This window comes from Gordionus sp. m RMFG-2023, chromosome 2 (genome assembly GCF_954871325.1).
Source record: "Gordionus sp. m RMFG-2023 chromosome 2, tfGorSpeb1-WG-v2, whole genome shotgun sequence".
Taxonomy (NCBI): Eukaryota; Metazoa; Nematomorpha; class Gordioida; order Chordodea; family Parachordodidae; genus Gordionus; species Gordionus sp. m RMFG-2023.
In genome coordinates, this window is record NC_088776.1 from 60,408,426 (window position 1) to 60,427,368 (window position 18,943).

At 30.9% G+C, this 18,943-nt stretch overlaps 1 protein-coding gene across 4 annotated transcripts; it reads left to right on the forward strand.

The window, feature by feature from the left end:
* The first annotated feature begins 402 nt into the window (after positions 1 to 402).
* LOC135925138 (syntaxin-binding protein 1-like) lies at positions 403 to 17,913 on the forward strand. Of its 4 annotated transcripts, none has more exons than XM_065460336.1 (15): positions 403 to 461; positions 645 to 776; positions 3,970 to 4,046; positions 7,731 to 7,809; positions 10,454 to 10,557; positions 10,915 to 11,063; positions 11,155 to 11,370; positions 12,972 to 13,079; positions 13,496 to 13,757; positions 14,661 to 14,799; positions 15,208 to 15,317; positions 16,264 to 16,365; positions 16,416 to 16,504; positions 16,573 to 16,727; positions 17,388 to 17,690. In XM_065460336.1, exons 1-15 carry the CDS (start codon positions 434 to 436, stop codon positions 17,447 to 17,449), a joined length of 1,812 nt encoding a protein of 603 aa, XP_065316408.1. In that variant the 5' UTR covers positions 403 to 433; the 3' UTR covers positions 17,450 to 17,690. The 4 variants fall into 4 exon arrangements, with proteins under 4 accessions (XP_065316408.1, XP_065316409.1, XP_065316411.1 ...); XM_065460337.1 differs by lacking the exon at positions 7,731 to 7,809 and adding an exon at positions 9,136 to 9,208 and having other exon boundaries at positions 17,388 to 17,687; XM_065460338.1 differs by having other exon boundaries at positions 434 to 451; positions 17,388 to 17,688.
* Positions 17,914 to 18,943: the final 1,030 nt, after the last annotated feature.

Consider the following 18,943-nt stretch of genomic DNA (forward strand, 5'->3'; position numbering starts at 1 on the left):
GAACCATTTAAATTAAAATAATATGGTTTAAATAAATGTTCATAACTCCATTATAAAACATAACCAAAACTCTATCCACTATCCTATATAAGGTGAAATTGAAACAATATTTATTTTTTGAAATAAATTTGACTCAGTGACCTTAATATGTGATTATATGTGTTGCAGTTTGTTAAGTCAACATCATAAGAAAATTAAATACCAAGATCCAGTTTAAGAAATCGTAAGAGCCTATCTGAATATCTTAAATTTGGCTTTGTTATATTATATAGATTTGTTATTTAATTGTTTATTATGGTTTTTTTCTCTTTGTGAGTTATTATCGAGTATTACAAGCAAAAATTTTTATTGTAACTTAGTCATATGACTGAGATACTATATTTAGCATACATTCCTTTTTTTAATTTTTTCAATCGATATTCCGTAGTTCATTATGTCACTTAAAAACATAGTAGGACTAAGTAGATAATATTAATATTCTCTTTTTAATTTAAATATTAAATTTGTATTATATAGTTATTAATATTAAGCTAGTCATCTTAATGTCAAATTAATCTTTATAATCAAACCTATACCTAATTCAACAATCTTAAATTAATCAACCCATTTATTTTTAAAGTTATATGATATAAATTTTGTTTTAGAAATTATGAATGATGTCATTAGTGCCCAACATAAAAAAGGTGAATGGAAAGTATTAGTAGTTGATCATCTAAGTATGAGAATACTTTCTTCTTGTTGCAAAATGCAAGATATATCTGAAGAAGGAATCACAGGTTAATAATAAATTAAATTCATATCTGAATTGTAACTTTTTTTTGGTGGTCTAATAATTATTTTTATTATACAGATTAAAATTTTAAAGCAATTAATTTAGAATCTGCCCCTCTCCACTATTCCCAACTAAACAAATAACTTTTTATTCGCATACATTCTAATATTTATAATTTTTAATAAGTGAGAATTAGTAACTTATTAGAATATTTCTAAATAGTGTTATTAATTTTGTTTATTTTAAAAAAAACTCCAATTGGATGGCCTTAAGTATTTATTATAGTTGGGTAATTATTATACATTTAGCCATTAAAGCCAATTTTTTTTAGCTGTAAACTTAGTTTTTAGCTGAAACTCTGGCCCTGGTTTTTTTTCTTAAAAAGATAACAGCTCAAATCTTGTAGAAACTAATGCAAATTTAATGTTAACAAATTTCTAGCTAGTGCCTAGGGATTGAGCTGAATTAGCCAACATTTAGCCATTACTCAACTATAGTACTTATAAAATTATTGATTATTGAACATAGCCAAACCAACTTTTTTTATATGGCATGAAAGGTTTTATGGATGTCTCTTCTATGTTATACTATATCTAGTGCTTAATAGATTGTTATTTAGAGCTAAGTACATCACCCATTAACTATTTTTCTATATTCTATTAACTTGCACAATGGGAGGCAGTTAAAAAAAGGTTCATATACCTCTGGCATTTTTTTAATAAACTATTGCATCTTTTATAATGGGACGTAGCCATGATCCACTTATCTCATTGCCATAATTTATGAGGAAAGAATATAATTTTAAAAAGCTGAGACTTTACTGGAATAAATAAATTGATCTGAGGACCATATTTTCATAAATGATCGGTACCTAAATCCAGCCTTATTTAATTTACACACCAGATCTTGTTTAGTTTGTCCTTTCCTTTCAAGAATAACTCCCAAGTATTTTGTGCATGCAACCTCCTCGATACTTTATCCTTTATCCATAAATTATCACGAGGTGGCATAAAAGGCAGAGCAACACCTTTGTTTTTCTCGTTATTAATTTTCAAGCCATGAACGACGCTTGATTTATTGACCATTTTATTAACTAGGTATCGAAGTGCGGGCATGGGTGTCCCCATTGGACATGAGTCGTCCGATAAAAGCAAAAATATTTATGTCACCCACCACCAATTACACCGAACACGTGATTTTTACATATTTTATAGTATAATTAGTAACGAAGTTGAATAGCAATGGTGACACTACCCTTTTTCCAGCCCACCTATTTATTATCGGGATCTTTGGAAATTTGAACTGGTGTCCTTATCTTCTCCAGTGCTTCTCAAAAAACTTGTACGTAAAATAGAATCAAATGCCCTCTTGTAGTCAAACAATGAATAACTGGCTTTTTCATATCGCGACTCTCACAATTCAATTTTTTAAGTGCCATAATGGCTTCGAGCGCATTAGGACCCTCATTAACGAGGCCAGTGAACCTACATAGTTTGTTTCAGCTATTGGCTTTAGTCTGTTTAACATGATTATACCTAAACATCTTGTACACCCCCTAATTCAGGAGGATACCTCTGCTGTCTTTAAGATACCTGGGGATTTTCTTTTTACTTCAGGGAAATTTATTAGAATTGCCGTAAACTAATCTATCCAGCATGCTCCCTCCCCCCAAACTCTAATCATAAATCGAAAACGTATAATTCATTCGATTTATATTAGTTTTTGAATAGGCAAGTCCATCATAAAAACTTAATCGAGAACATTAGCAATAAATAAATAAATATCATGTAGAGCACCTTATTGGTCATGCCAGTGACAAATCAAATAAAAACATGAGATTTTTGACCATCGTAAAAACTTTTCTTATGATGGTTTATATAAAGTTAAACTTAAATAGTTATCAAAGTTTGAAAGCTCCAACTAAAATGGATCTGGAATTTGTGGGCTCTCAAAGTCTAATACAGATGTGCCATCTCGATCTCGATAATCAGAAATTAGTCGAAATTTATAAATTATATAACAATATGTAGCCCTTAAAAATTCTCCAATAAAGATGTATTTCCGGTAAAAATAAAAATGTGTGAGACACTTATTTCTTTCTTTCTTTCTTTCACTCTCCATAGATGTTTATTATCGATATATTTCGAAATACATATAATTAAGAGAAATTATAAATGAGAATTTCAAAAAATTTTTGGAATAAAAAATTAATAATCAATACCATCTTTTTTTAAAAATATTTTTTTCCGATTTATGATTCAGTGTATACAATAATAATACGGTTAAATATTAGCGGACACCTGCTGAGGTAGATATCTTAAGACCTGTTCGGTCTGGTTGTTAGGCCCAAGAGTTTCCGAATGATGAATAGTCATGGCTGTAAAACATATATCGGGGATGTAACATAGTAGTATAGATAGCTTCAGGAAATTTTTAAATATAGGTGTTTATTATAATTGAATTGGGATAATAAAAACGGGTATTTTAATTAAATGATTATAGGGTTAGTTTTATAATATAAAATGTCTATTTTTTATATTTTTGTAAAACAAAAAAAATTATGTTACAATCATTATTTTCTTAACAGGTAATCTTCTATATTTGTCCTTTTTATCCCAATAAATAACTGATGAGTTCAGTGTCAAATATATGGTTTATAGATTAACTCATTTTCGTCCAGAATATCAAAAAAAAATTAATTTCACAAACTTTTCTAAACTTTAATTTAATAAAAATATAAATAAATAAGCTATTTTAAATATAAAAAATTTAAAAAAAACGTTTCCTAAAACTTAATTGTAGAAAATAATATAAATTATCAAAAATTTAACGTATACGATTTCGTTAAAATTTTTAAAATTTGCCAAAGTTTTGAAACTTTTTTAAAAAAAGAGAGAGATTTTGGACATAATCTTAAAGAATATCAAGTAATTTGATATTTATTAAAAATCGAGATCGCATCCTTATTCGACTTTGAAAGCCCATAACTCCCGACTTATTATGAAGCTAGAAAGCTTTAAAAATTGATATTTGATTCGTCCAACGCGTAACCAATCACTAATTTTTTTGTTTAGAACAAAAAAAAATCATTGGTCTTTGACATGGTACACCCTAATTTTTCTTAAATCACTTGAACATATTTTCATTGTACGCTTTAATTTATAATACCCTTTTTTTAAAAAAAAATATAAAAATAGTTGTTGAAAGTATAGATAAGCAAAGGGAACCGTTACCAATGCTAGAAGCTATATACCTCATAACCCCGACTGAGAAGGTTTACATCTTGATCGACTATTTATTTATTTATTCATGATTTTATAATTATAATCCTTTTTTTTATATAGAGACCTGAAGGCCCGGACCATAGAGACCTGAAGGCCCGGACCATAGAGACCTGAAGGCCCGGACCGGGTACAGGGGCCAGGCGGGCCTGAAAATATAAAACCCGTGTCGGACCGACAAAGATTTTTTAAAGAATAAACCGGGCCGGGCCGTACATTGTAAAACAAACTATTTTTTTCCTTTCATAAACCCGCCGTGACACCCCCACCTTCGTCATTTCATTCGTTATTAATTTGGGCTTTGATGATGCCACTCTTAAATTCATTATTATAAATTTTCTAAAAAGTGATGGCTTACTATCATATTTGGTTTCGAAGATCGCGCAACTGAAAATGTCCTTTCTTATTTAAATTGTCCGCCGCAGCAATGAACAGGGCATTCCGACTTTTGCCAATTATGAGATTATTATTGCCTCCCAAAAATTGTACCTTTTTATTTCAAAAAATAAAAAACATTTCCCCAAAGCTGTTTTTTTATTTGTTTTTTTTTCTGTACGGTTGGCATCTTAAAATACATTATCGTTTTTACCAAAGTTTTTTATATATTAGGGCAACAAAGGAAATTTTTTTTTTAAAAAAAAGATAGCCTTAAAGATGCATTCTCAAAGTTTTCTCCTATATTAGGATCATATACTATTTTGGAATGACATTGATTTGAAGCGATTAAAAAAAAACGCACAATTTTCACGCCGATTTTGGGAGGCTATGTTACTAAAAAAAAATAAGAAGATGACTTTTATAGGTAGTTTTGTTAAACGGATCGATTTGAGCCCATTTTTAAAAACGGCTAACTCGATATTTTAGCCGGAAAAATACTGTCTGATCTTCTAGATTTCGTTGATAGATGTTCAAACCTCTGTGCCACCTACGTGCAAAATCATCTTAAGGCTTGCATAATATTTTTCCGGCTAAAATATTGAGTTAGCCTTTTTTTTAAAAATCGGCACAAAATGAACCGTTTAACAACACTAGTTATAGGCATATTATTAAGCTAATTTTAAATGATTAATTTATCCCTTTTTAAAATATTCCCCTTTTTAACGTTCTACCCTGTAAAAATTACTCGAAAATTTTCGATTTTATATAATTTTAAAAGGCTTTATATTTAAGGATTTTATGGAATAAAATTTTTTATACCAATCTTAGTGTGTTCACGATTTCACTCATTGCTAAACAGCCAGCTGAACATATTTTGACTTATACGTACGCTTTTATCATTTAGCGTGCTGCCAATGATTTCTCCATCCTAAAATAGGAATTTTTGTTGGCGATAAAGGGTTGTTTAAATAGCTAAGCAGAGTCGACTTAGCCGCGACCGGCTCACTTAAGTTGGCTCAGCTGATGATACATATTCCTAATCTGCAATCAGAACCTCTTTGTTGTGATAGACTTCTTTAAGCCTCTGTAGAAAAAAAATTGATTACTCTTTTGGCCTCCTAGTACAATGCCAAAATCAGAAAGAAGGCTTAGACCAGAAAAAGCTGGAGAAACAATTTTTTCATTTTAAATATTTTAATGATTAATCTATGTTATTTTATACATTTGAGTATTTGTTTGTTAGTGTTAAAATAAGAAATATAAAATCAAATTTAAATTGATTAAAAAAATTTTAAATTTTTTTTTAAAGCATAGGAAAAAGGGCCAAATAATTTTTACTTATTGAACTTTTAAAAAAATTAATTTAAATCATATTTAAAAAGATATTTGTAGTTTTAATCTTAAAACGATTTTTTGAGTGATCAATTTTCGATAAATTATTATGCTTAAGTTGGGATAAATATAAATTAAATAAACATTTGAATTGAGAATATTAAAGAATGTTTATTCAAACCTGGGGGTTATAGACCTGCCCGTTATAACTATATATCTTTATAATTTACTATAAAATAGATCATCTCTTCTTTCTTTCTTTCTTTCTTTCTTTCTTTCTTTCTTTCTTTCTTTCTTTCTTTCTTTCTTTCTTTCTTTCTTTCTTTCTTTCTTTCTTTCTTTCTTTCTTTCTTTCTTTCTTTCTTTCTTTAAACTTATTGAATACATATAAAATATATATATCTAATAGGTGTGTTTATTTTTCATTTGAATAAGTGCTGCCAAATTTATTTATAATATATATATTTGAAAAATCGTGATTTTTGGAAAACCGTCTGTGGTCTAGTCGGCAAGAGCGTCGCTTACCAATCTGAAGTTCTGGGTTCGAATACCAGCAAAGATCATGTTTTTTTTCTTAATTTAACTTGGTGGTTCCCTCCTTGGGGGATGACGTATAGGAGGTAGAACTCGACCACGTGATTCCGTGAGGAGGGTCTTATTCGCATTCTAATTTGGTCGGTATTTAGAAAACTTGGTAGTATCTATTAGAGGTCTGCTTTGGGCGGGGTTTCCGCCCGCCCACACTCACCCATCTATGTGGGTGGGCGGATGGACGGGTAAAAAATTTTTCGAGAATGGCGGGCGGGCGGGTTAAGGAAATTTCAAATTTTTGTTCAAAAACAAACTAAAACAAAATAATTGTTTAAATGATCTATAACAATATTTCTTTTTTTTTATTGTACCAATCGTTTTTTTTTAAGTGAAGAACATTTACCTAACTATATTATGTAATAAACACAACGATAAAACATTTTTCTTAGAATAAATAAACATTTTTGTCTATTAAAAATTTCCTTTTATGGGAATGTAATAAAACTTTTCTCTTAAAATTTCCTTTTTTTGGGTTTGCTTTCACTTTTATTTAAAGGTCTCACTTGAGGAAGAGGATATCCTACTTTGGTGGAAATGACAAGAAAGAGATTTGCCAAAGCTATCAAGATTAGCAAGAAAAATATTGGCAATTCTTGCAATTAGTGCTTCTTCCGAAAGCCGATTTAGCATTTCTGGAAGATTTTTAGAACAAAGAAGAACGTGTTTGATTGAATCCAGAAAATGTCGATTCATTATTATTTTTGCATTTATAATTACATTCAATATTAATTTTTACATTTATATTTTTTTTCATGAATGAATATTCAATTTGATCAAATAAGTTGTCCATAATTTACATTTGATTATTTTTTATACTTTATATTAATTTCCTAAATTATAAACTTTTTGCAGAGGTTGCAATGCTGAAATATTTTTATTAGATGCTTTAAAAAAAATGAAAGAATGACCATAATTAAATTTTACAAGCGGGCTTGGGTTAAAATTTTTTTTATAAATAATGAGCGGGCGGGTAAAAAATTTTAGACCAATGGGCGGACGGGCGGGCGGGTAAGGAATTGAGCGGGGCGGGCGTGTTAAATTTTTTTTTAAATATTGGATGGGCTGGTTTTTGTGCGAAATTATTTATTAAAAATATAAAATATACTATATTAATTCGGAAGAATGATTGAAAGGTTTATTTTACTTTCGTGGTATAGCGGCTAATAAAAACAAATTCATAGCCTTGACCTAACCCCGCATTTGCGGTTGGCGGTAATTTTTATATACTTCGCCGCGAATTCGCGCTAACTGGGAATTCAGGGTAAGGCGGATTAATCTCTTTTAAAATCTAAAATAAAATGGCAATTGAAAAAACTGCCATTTTTTATGTATTCTTATTCTTATTTTTTTTTATACACGTCATACTATATTTATAGTCTGTTTCCGTTCTCATCAGGGATTTCGATAATCCACTTCATTACATGTACAAAGGCGCCCATGTTTATTTTACTGAAGGTTTTTTTTTTTTTTTATTTACGCAAAATTTTTTTTAGCATGATTTTTTTTTTTTTGTTTATTTTACGAATGTGCCTGCCTTACCCGTTTAAGGTGTTCTGTATTGTATCGTTTTTTTTTAAAAAAAAAAAAATTGAATTCTATTCGACAACCAAAAAAATATTATTTTTTTTTCGCAAAAACGCTAACAAACCCTAACGATTTCCAAATTAAATGGTGGAATTTGAAGAAATATAACAATCTAGAGTTCGGTTTTTTCTTTTGAGTTTTTTTCAACATTCTAACCCCCCCCCCACCCATCCAAAATGCAAATTAGAATCTTCATAAATTTTATTTACATAAAATCATTCGCTTTCTTTCCTTTCTACCCGCGAAAGCTGTGAAACTTTTTGAATTTTTTTTTTACTTTTTTTTGATTAAATAATGCGCTGTTATTCAACTAATTCATCTTCCTCTTCTTCTCCGTTTAATAGCGATTTCCAGGTTGGCCACGTTTTCCCTCCGATTTAATCGCTAGGAAATTTTTTTAGCAAGGTTTTTACAATTCGGATTCCCTTCCTGACATCACCCCCCCCCCCCCTTTTAGGTGGTACCCCGGTCGAGGAGACGGTGATCCTATTCTAGACCCAGACCACAGGGAACCTTCTAGACCTCCATTAGTCGCCAAAAGACGTAGGCAGAGGCTTATTCATCTCATTGGAATCCCAAGAACCCTAATCTCATAGAGATAGGATTGTCCAAAGGGTGATATATTGTAATATTTCGTTATTAACCTCCTTTGTAAGAAAAATTTACCGCGCGATACTAGAAAATCAAAAATATATAAAGTGCATGACATGTCATTTTTTTTTTTGGTAGCATGCTTATTATTTAGAATCTGATATTTGCTTAATAGATAGACTAGATATTCTAAATTAATATACTAAAACGATAAAGGGGGGGGGTGGGTTTATAACTTTGTGATTAATTATATTCATATCGGTACTCAATTATTTCCGGAAACCTGCTGCTAATACTCTCCAAAACTGTAATAGAGTCAGATTTGAATCCGCATTTATAACGAAAACATGAGCGTGGGCACCTAAATTTAGCAGGCTCATTCTAAGCCGAAAGGTCAAATATGGTCAGTGAATTGTAGATTCCATCAGAATTTTATCTTCTTTTCCCCTTCATAATATTGCATTATACTTTTGTACGAAAAGATGACGAAAAAAACGTTTTTTTCCCCGGTTTTACCCTGTTTTTTATTTATTAAATGCGGATTTAATTTAATTTTTTTTTTTCCTTTGTTTTTTTTTTATATTTGAAAAAAAAAAAAAACTAAAGAATATTCGTATATTGATGCAAGAAAATAAAAAACGTAAAATGTACAAAGCCCAGCATGTCTATTTTATAGAAGGTTATATAATATATATATTTTTTGGGAGGAGTGTAAAGAGATATTATTTTTTTTAAAGCCCGCTTTGGTTCAATTTTCCCGAACAGCCCTATTAAGATTTTAGCGAGGCAAATAGATGTCCAAGCATTGCTGCCAGCCTATGGCTTGTTAAACGCGGCTCGTTTTGAGCCGATTTTTAAAATACGGCTGACTTCAATATTTTAGCCGCTAAAATATCGCCTAAACCTCGAGAGATTTCGATGGTATACGTCTAGATCTTCGTTCCTTCTACCAACAAAATCTTCAGAACTTTGATATTTTAGCCGCTAAAATATCGCCTAAACCTCGAGAGATTTCAATGGTATACGTCTAGATCTTCGTTCCTTCTACCAACAAAATCTTCAGAACTTTGATATTTTAGCCGGTAAAATATCGCCTAAACCTCGAGAGATTTCGATGGTATACGTCTAGATCTTCATTCCTTCTACCAACAAAATCTTCATAACTTTGATATTTTAGCAGGTAAAATATCGCCTAAACCTCGAGAGATTTCGATGGTATACGTCTAGATCTTCGTTCCTTCTACCAACAAAATCTTCAGAACTTTAATATTTTAGCCGGTAAAATATCGCCTAAACTTAGAGAGATTTCGATGGTATACGTCTAGATCTTCGTTCCTTCTACCAACAAAATCTTCAGAACTTTAATATTTTAGCCGGTAAAATATCGCCTAAACTTAGAGAGATTTCGATGGTATACGTCTAGATCTTCGTTCCTTCTACCAACAAAATCTTCAGAACTTTAATATTTTAGCCGGTAAAATATCGCCTCTAAACCTCGAGAGATTTCGATGGTATACGTCTAGATCTTCGTTCCTTCTACGAACAAAATCTTCAGAGCTTTCGTAAGATTTTTCTGGATGAAATAATGAGTCAGCCGTTTTTTAAAAATCCGAAACGAGCCGTTACACAACACTACTGCCAGCTGTGAACAAAATCTTTTGACTTACTACAATAAGATTATTTTGGTTACAATTCTAATCTGGCTTCTTAGCAACCCTACTTTGATGAGCATGCTCACTTTATTGAGTTCATGACATAGTTATATTACTTGTCAATTATTTTTTCGTTTAGCTTAATATGTGACTTGATATGATTGCCCCTTGCTACATGTATTAAAAAAAAAGAAGCATGCCATCTTTTTTTTACGCCAGTGAATGTATGAAATGTATGTAACCCAATTTAATTTAACCAATTATTTTTTAAGCCTGCCCAGACGAACTCTTCAATACCCTCTGCAAATCGGGCATAGGCAAAATGATTAAAACCCTCAAAGAGATCAATATAGCTTTCCTCCCTTACGAAGCTCAGGTATTGTTTAGAATTTTTTTTAAAATAAAAAAAAAATATAACCGAGATGAATGAATGTTTATTTTAACCTAATCAATAATTAACTATTCTAATTAGTATTTTTTTTTTTTTAAATTGTTTAGTTTCTTTTAAACCTTTTCGTAAAATAGTGAAGGGTCGGAAGGGAAAAAAGATCCGACATAAAAACGGATTAATGCGATGACCCCAGAATATTAGCACGGTTTTAGTCTAAGACCTATTGGACCGACCGAACCCATTACCCTTTCCTATTATTTAAAATGAATAGCTGTCACATTGGAGGGCACTATTTAACCGGGGGAAAAAATACATTCATTCATCCTTAACCCTTTATTTTAGGTTTATTCTTTGGATTGTCGAGAGGCCTTTCAATATTTTTACAACACTCATCGGAACGCAGGTCGACTCGCCCATTTGGAAAGGGTTGCCGAACAGCTGGCTACTTTGTGTTCGACCCTAGGAGAATACCCTATGCTCAGATATAGAAGGTTTTTTTATATATATAAATGGAGGGAACGGGAGAGGGAGAAGAAAAAAAAAATGAAATAAATAAACATTTTATTTATTTCATTTTTTAAGCGGGCTAGATCGCAACGTAGAACTGGTGCAGCTAATGCAACAAAAGTTGGACGCGTACAAAGCCGACGACCCTAGCATGGGTGAGGGTCCGGACAAGGCCCGGTCGCTTCTGCTTGTCCTGGACCGCGGGTTCGATCCCATTTCCCCCTTGCTACACGAGCTCACGTTCCAGGCCATGGCGGAAGACCTGCTCGACATCAAGAACGACGTTTACAAGTAAGTGGACATGGACAGTTTAATAATTTTTTAAATCGTCTTATGTTTTATAAAATTTACGTATTTTCCATGAGGATTGTAATAATATATAAAAAAATAAATTGATAAAAACAAACGCTTGCTTTTTCTCTCTTTCCCCCTATTATATATATATCATCCTGGGATTTGGAATTTATCGATTTCAAATCATATGATGTACCCAAAGGCAATTTTTAAATATTTAGAAACCTGATTTGAAGGGAAATTTACACATTGTTTAATTTCTAACAATTTTGCTTAATTTTTATTGTCGAATTTCTAACAATTTTGCATTATTTATATTGTCGAATTTTTAACAATTTTGCTTAGAACTTTGTAAGTATTCTTAATATTAATTTTATTTTTTAAATAGATTTTGCAAAGGTTTATTGCCAAAATTGATCAGAAATTTATAGGATATAGGTATTCTATACATGCTGCAATCAGTGAAGGGTATATTACTAGAAGTCTGCAATGGTCGGGTCTCTTAAAATATTTTCCACATTGAGCGGATGGCCGCCTAGTTGGGAAATTTTTTTATAAAGTATTGGGCGGGGCGTGGGCGGGTGAGTTTAATATTTTCTAGGTTAAGTGAGCAGAACACGGACCTCGATTTATTTTAAAAGAATAGTTTTATTTCATAATATTGCATATTTATTTTTAAATTAAAAAAATACATTAAAATAAATGAACAAGTAGCCAAACCAGCCAAACGGTTGCAGACCTCTAATATATATATCACTAACTTGATTTGATTGGCGCTATTCATTTTTTTAAATGCATAAAAATGTCCGTACATAGGAGTCAACTGTAAGCGCCATTTTGTGATTTGCATGCCGATTAAATGACCTTAATGTGCATTGCATTCATATGATGATAAGTAAAGGCAATTGGTCGAAGTTTGAAGCCACAAAATGACGCTACAGCTGACTCCAATGTATGGACGGACACTTTTAAATAATGAATCGCCAATTCAGTAGGATATACAAAGTTCATTTGCTGGAATACATTTCCGGTTCAAATAAAATTTCCTTAAAACAAATCTCCCTCAAGTAAAACGATATAAATTAAGAGATGCTAAATCCCTCCAGGGATTCCATATCCCAATAACGACTCTTTTAAAAAAATCTCCCTCAAGTAAAAACGATATAAATTAAGAGATTCTATATCCCTCCTCCAGGGATTCCATATCCCAATAACGACTCATACAATAATAAATACGAAACTAACTTTTTGCGATTATGTTTAAGCACGTATCCCCTCTTATCTCAAATCCCCTCTCATTTTTATTATCTATTTTTCTTTTTTAACACAAAAATTGTATTTTTTTTATTTATTATTTTATCTCCTAACCGTAAAGGATTCTCTTCTCCCTTTGACGTAATTCGTCCATTTCTAACTTGATTATAATTAGTGCGCCCTTTCGCTAGTTGCAGGTTAAAATTTAGGTGATAGTATATGTATATATATTAACGAGGATAGGCTGAAAACTTAGCCTATTAAAGTCAGATCCGATCAATGCAATCGTGAACGCGTTTTCTATCGATTTAATTCTAATTTTTTTTCCCCTTAAAAACGCTTAGGTACGAAACGGCTGGGACTGAGGGCCCTAAGGATAAAGAAGTTCTTCTAGACGAGAACGATGAGCTATGGGTCCAGCTGAGGCATCAGCACATCGCCATAGTTTCGCAGTGAGCATTCATTCCTTTATTTTTATTCTACAACAAAAAAAAATGTCTTCATTTATTATTTCCTAACTTTCTTACTTTCCCATTTTTTTTCATTTTAAACGGCTAACTCAATATTTTAGCCAAAAAAAATTCTGATTAAGGCTGTTCCAAACCTTTCTGTCATAGATGAGAAAAATCTTCAGGCTGGAATAATATTTTTCTAGATAAAATAGCCGTTTTTAAAAATCGACTCAAATAAGAGGGGTTCAATAACACTAAGTACAAGGATGAAAAAAAAAATTTGACGGCGTTCAATTTTTGGCTTTTTTCTATCATAATTTTAACAACACTAGCCCAAAGTTTAACATGATCTAGATAGCATTCGCCCCGTAGTTTTATTGATCGCTTTTTTTTTCCTTTCCATATTCCTCCTCTAGGGCCGTGACCAAACAACTAAAAAAATTCGCCGAAAATAAGAGGCTCACCAACTCTTCATCGTCCACTTCCGCCGGCGGGGCCAATGCCGGCGCATTAGCGCCTTCTAGCGACAAAGCCACCCTCCGCGATCTTACCCACATGCTTAAACGTATGCCCCAGTACCAGAAGGAACTCTCCAAATACGCGACGCAACTTCATTTAGCCGAAGATTGCATGAGGACTTACCAAGGGAGAACTGATAAGCTTTGCAGGGTCGAGCAGGTTTGATTATTTTTAATTTTTTTTTTTGTGAAGACATAATAATCTTAACTATTTTCATCTAATTTGCGAAAATGGTCATTTCCTGGTACCCAGGTTGGCCTCAAAAAAAAAACTATAATATATATATTTAAAATTTTTGGCTTATTTACTTTTATGATATATAATAATAGCTCTTTCGCCCGAAATAAAATTTATTTAAAATTAAAACATGTAACGTGTGTGAGAGATATGGGTGCAGGGATTTCTAGAGTTCTGCACCCTCATTTGCCAACAGTGATATCCAAATTCTAATTAGCCCTCTTCAATTTCAATGGCCATCTAAGCGTCTTAAACCCCTTTAATCACTTTTCCCGTAGTAAAAGTCCCTGTATGGATTAAGGTTAATATAATATTTAAAATGGTTCGTAATGTGATTTACTAATTTTTTTATTGATAACGTGACCAAAGATTATGGTACACGTGATTATTGTAGACATACTGATACAAATTTGAAATAAATCATCTTATGATTACAGCAATCTCTTCTTTTTTTTAAAAAAAAAGTGAATGCTCAGATACAACACTCCGATTCTCAACCAATGTTAAGAGTTATTACGTCAAAATTCCAAAAAAAATATCGTCCGGACTGAGCATGAGTTACATCCGATTGTAATCAGATAAGTCGCCTGACTCAAAATAAGCGAAATGGGCCTGATTTAGCCTGCTCAACACTTAACATAAAACATATGTTAATATCCTAACAATTACAATTTAAAATTCACAGTTATTGCCAAATATCATTTGGCAAAAATGGTGTGGTCATTTCACTTAGACTGAGTCAGACTTTGGAGTTATAAGAAAACGTGTTTTTTTATGTGGGTTCCAATTTTGAAAAAAAATGAAAATAAACAACAAAAAATTTAGGATTTAGCTATGGGAACGGATGCCGAAGGCGAAAAAATTAAAGATCACATGAAAAACATAGTGCCCATCTTGCTCGACCAAAACGTGGCTGTCAATGACAAAATTCGAATAATCTCCCTCTACATTATCAATAAAAACGGTAAATATATCTTCTTCTTTAGAAAAAAAAATTAAAATAAACTTGATTGACTTGCCATTTTTTTTAAAGTGAATGAGTCAACCCTCATTGACGTTGATAAGAGTACCCCCCTTTTAACCCTCTGCCAAATTTTTTTTATTATTATTCGTAAAGCCATAGTATATTGATATGCAAGTGTCCTAAATCTAATTTTTAAACATTGTAGCCTTGCAAAGGTATTTTTTTGGATTTTATGGTAGCAAAAAGAGTAACAATGATTTATGGTTTTTTTAGGAATATTTTTATCATTTATACCATGCAAATGCTTGAGAACAGGAGAGAAGGGATAGTAAGGAAAAGACATGAAATTTTTTTTAAAAGACCCTCCTCCCCCATCATCTGTAAAATATATTAACCAATCAACAAAAGGTATATCGGAAGAAAACTTAGCCAAATTGATCCAACACGCCCAAGTGCCCATTAGCGAGAAAAGCCTTATAGTCAACATGCAACTGCTCGGCGTTCCTATAATTCAAAATGTAAGTCGATTTTGATATACGGCTGTCAAATCAACCTATCATCCCCCCCTGCCAGTTCATATTGTTTAATTTTTTCATTACTATCGAAAGGAAGAAACTAACACTAATGAATAAATAGATGACTACCCGTGATAAAAATTTCATTTATGTATTTTTAATGGAGGTCTGCAAAATCCTCGAAAACCCACTCCTGTACCCCCCGGCTATACATTGCGATTCATTTTGGGGCCGGGACCATATTTTTCACTTGGGGTATCCGTCGGGTATAGAAATATTTTATGGTGCGCACAGATTGAGCATTTCAAACGCCGCGTTGCAAGCGCCAATAATACATTTCAAAATGTCCTAGCGCAAATTGGTAAAGTTACCGTTTGGCTTTAAAAACGCAATAAGGTTTTCTTTTTCATTACTTCTTTTTATTCTTCGCTTTGTGATATTAATATATAAAAATGTAATATAAAATAACTTACTTTTATCCATCCTAAAAAAAGGAATATTTTAGAAAATTAAAAGAAATAAGAAAAGGCAGACGATAATATAATTTTTCAAAAAACAAATCCTATTTTTTTTTATTTAGAAACTTATTTAAAATTTAGAATCGACGGATATTAAATAAAAAAAAAATACAACCTCAATTTAAACAATAGACGCGTTACGCCTTTTTTTTAAATTTAATAGTTACGGCAAAACGGAAACGCTCAATTTGTTCCCACTATTACAGTTTTGAATTTAATTAGCGATACCATATCTGGACCGGGGTGGGTTCGGGTCGCTAAAATATTTTTCATCTTTTAACATGTCGAGTTAGAATATATAATATAAATATGTATAAAAATGAACTGTTTCTACTTGCAGAACTCCCTAATTTGTGAAATATGTTGGATAATCGATTTAATTGACATTTTGATTTATTTTGTATAACTATGCGTTTTTTCTCGTTTTCCAGGGTACCAAGAAAAAAATGTGGACTTACCCAAGAAAGGAACGAATAAACGAAAACACCTATCAAATGTCCAGATGGACACCTATCGTTAAGGATATCATGGAAGTTTAATTTTATATATTTATTTAAATATATATTTCAAAAAAATGATTCAGGATTCTATAGAAGATAAATTGGACATGAAAACGTTCCCGTACTTCGGGATCAGAAATCCCACTTCGTACGGCAGAAGCGTTCCTACTAGGTATTTCTCCATGATCCTATCTTTTTTCTTAATTTTTTTCTTTCTTTCTCTCTCTCTCTCACAAAAAGCGCCAGATACGGGCATTGGCACAAGGAGAAAGGTATAGCCACTTTCAAATCCGTTCCGCGCCTCATCATATTCATAATGGGCGGAGTCACGTTCTCCGAAATGCGATCAGCGTACGAAGTTACCCAGTCCTACAAAAATTGGGAAGTCATCATAGGTTTCTTTATATTTTACGTTTTAGATTATAGGATACTGATTAAAAGTAAAGTAATCGTAGTTAATAAGAGCCCCCCCCCAATCCCCCCACCACCTCCATTAGAATCTTTTAGCAGGGAAGGGAGACATACTTCTTCGGATAAGGTTATTGTTTAGAACAAGTAATGGTTATTACGAACAAGAATTTAAGAGGACAGATTAATTTATTAAAATATAATATTAGTTAATCAAAAAAAAAATCAGTTATAAAACTAAAACTTAAAATTATAAAATGTAATATATGACGTAAAAAAAATTATAAAACTTTTTTCTTTTCATTACATTTTTAATCTATTTATACTACTAAAATTTACATACCATCAATTAATGATTTCACATACGATTGTCAATTTAATTTGCTCACAATTTTAAACCTTTCAATTATTGATCCTTACAAATTTTAGGTTCATGTAAACTCTTTCTTTTAAAATTTTAAATAACTTTTCACGTATTCGACAGTTATCAAAAAAAAATTACTTAGTTTATTACGTGGGAAGCACGTAGTTCTTCAGCCAAAATCCTAGGTTTTTTAGATATGTTTTAGCCATTGATCAAACTAAATATTTGTGCTCTCATACAAATGGTTTATTTATGGTATCTCTTTTTTTTTAACTTTTTCAAGGTTCGACCCACATCATAACGCCTGAAATGTTCCTGCAAGATCTCAAAGACTTGAGCAATTAACATCAATTATAGCCGTTTTCAAAACAACTCGAAATTAACAAAATTTATTACATTCCTTTTTATAAATAATTTTTGAAAATATTTTATTAATATAGATTGGTTTTCTTTTTTAAAAAAAAAGTTAAATATTTTCGACAGCCTATTTAAGTGTATTATAATAAGCAAGCTTCCATATTTTAAAATAAATAAATTATTTATTTCTTAAATTAATCAATTTAAATAGATATTAAAATACATTATACATAATAATATCATTAGAATATCATTGTGGGTCCATATGTTTTTGTATAATAACCTTAGGATCAAGTCTTAGTTTTGTAGCAATTTTTATTTTCCCCAATAAGTCAAATCACATATATTCTTTGTATATTTTTTTTTATTGTATACGTTATATTTAGCATCTTTAAAGTTTTGATTTTATAATTATTATGTTATTATACTAAAGTGAAAATTGTGTTTTTACTAAGTTCTATTTTAAAAATTAGATATAAATTGTTAGATTATTATTTTTAAAAATTCTTGTTTATATAAAAAAAAATAAAAATATTTTTATATAATGATCTTATTTTGAAACAAAAGAAAAATGTATTTAAATAATTTAAAAGCCATCAATATTTATTTATAAATGCATGAATATTTTTTTTAAATATTTATATTTAGCATTTTAAAGCTGTAAATTAATTATTCATATATATACCATAATATAATTATTATGTTAAAGTATTCAATAAAAATTGTAGATAGAAAGAAGGGAAAAAAAGTGTCAACGTTATAAAATTTTGAATTAGTCTTCTTTCATGTTTATCTAGCAATATATTACATAATAACTTATTAAAACGAAATTGATTATTAATTACATTTATTCCAATTTTTTGAAAATGTTTAACAATTACCAATTACTTTTATTAAAATATGAATTCATTTTTTTTTTATGAGTAATTAGATTTATAGTTACAAATTACAAAAATTGTAACTGTTTTGAATCCGATATAGGAATACCAGAAAAAAAAGATGGATAAATTTCGATGGAATAAATATAATTTTCAAGGGATTATACATAGATGTTTATGACTTTATTTTAAAAGTATATAATAACGTTAACGATGAATTAAACCCCCACTATCTATAAAAGAGCTAAAACTATTTAAGTGAAGTAGGCCATGTGCTAGTTAAATTTATTTTTTGATACTTTTAGGCTAGTCAGTCTTTCAAACTTGGACACCCAATTTTGGTTTGTTTTGAGTGTTTTGGTGAGCAAATGTTATTTTTTTATCTTACTTAGAAGGCTGTTTAGTACCAAGTCGAATCAGGAACACACCCATACGAACTTAATGATCCATGTATTCGGCATAATTAGTATAGTGATTGATTAGTGTTGTTAAAAAGCCCTATATTGTGCGAGCCAGCTGATTTTGTTCGTAGATGGCAGAAAGGTTCGGGCTTCTATTCGCCCAATCTTAAGGCTAGCACAATATTATTTTAGCTAAAATCCTC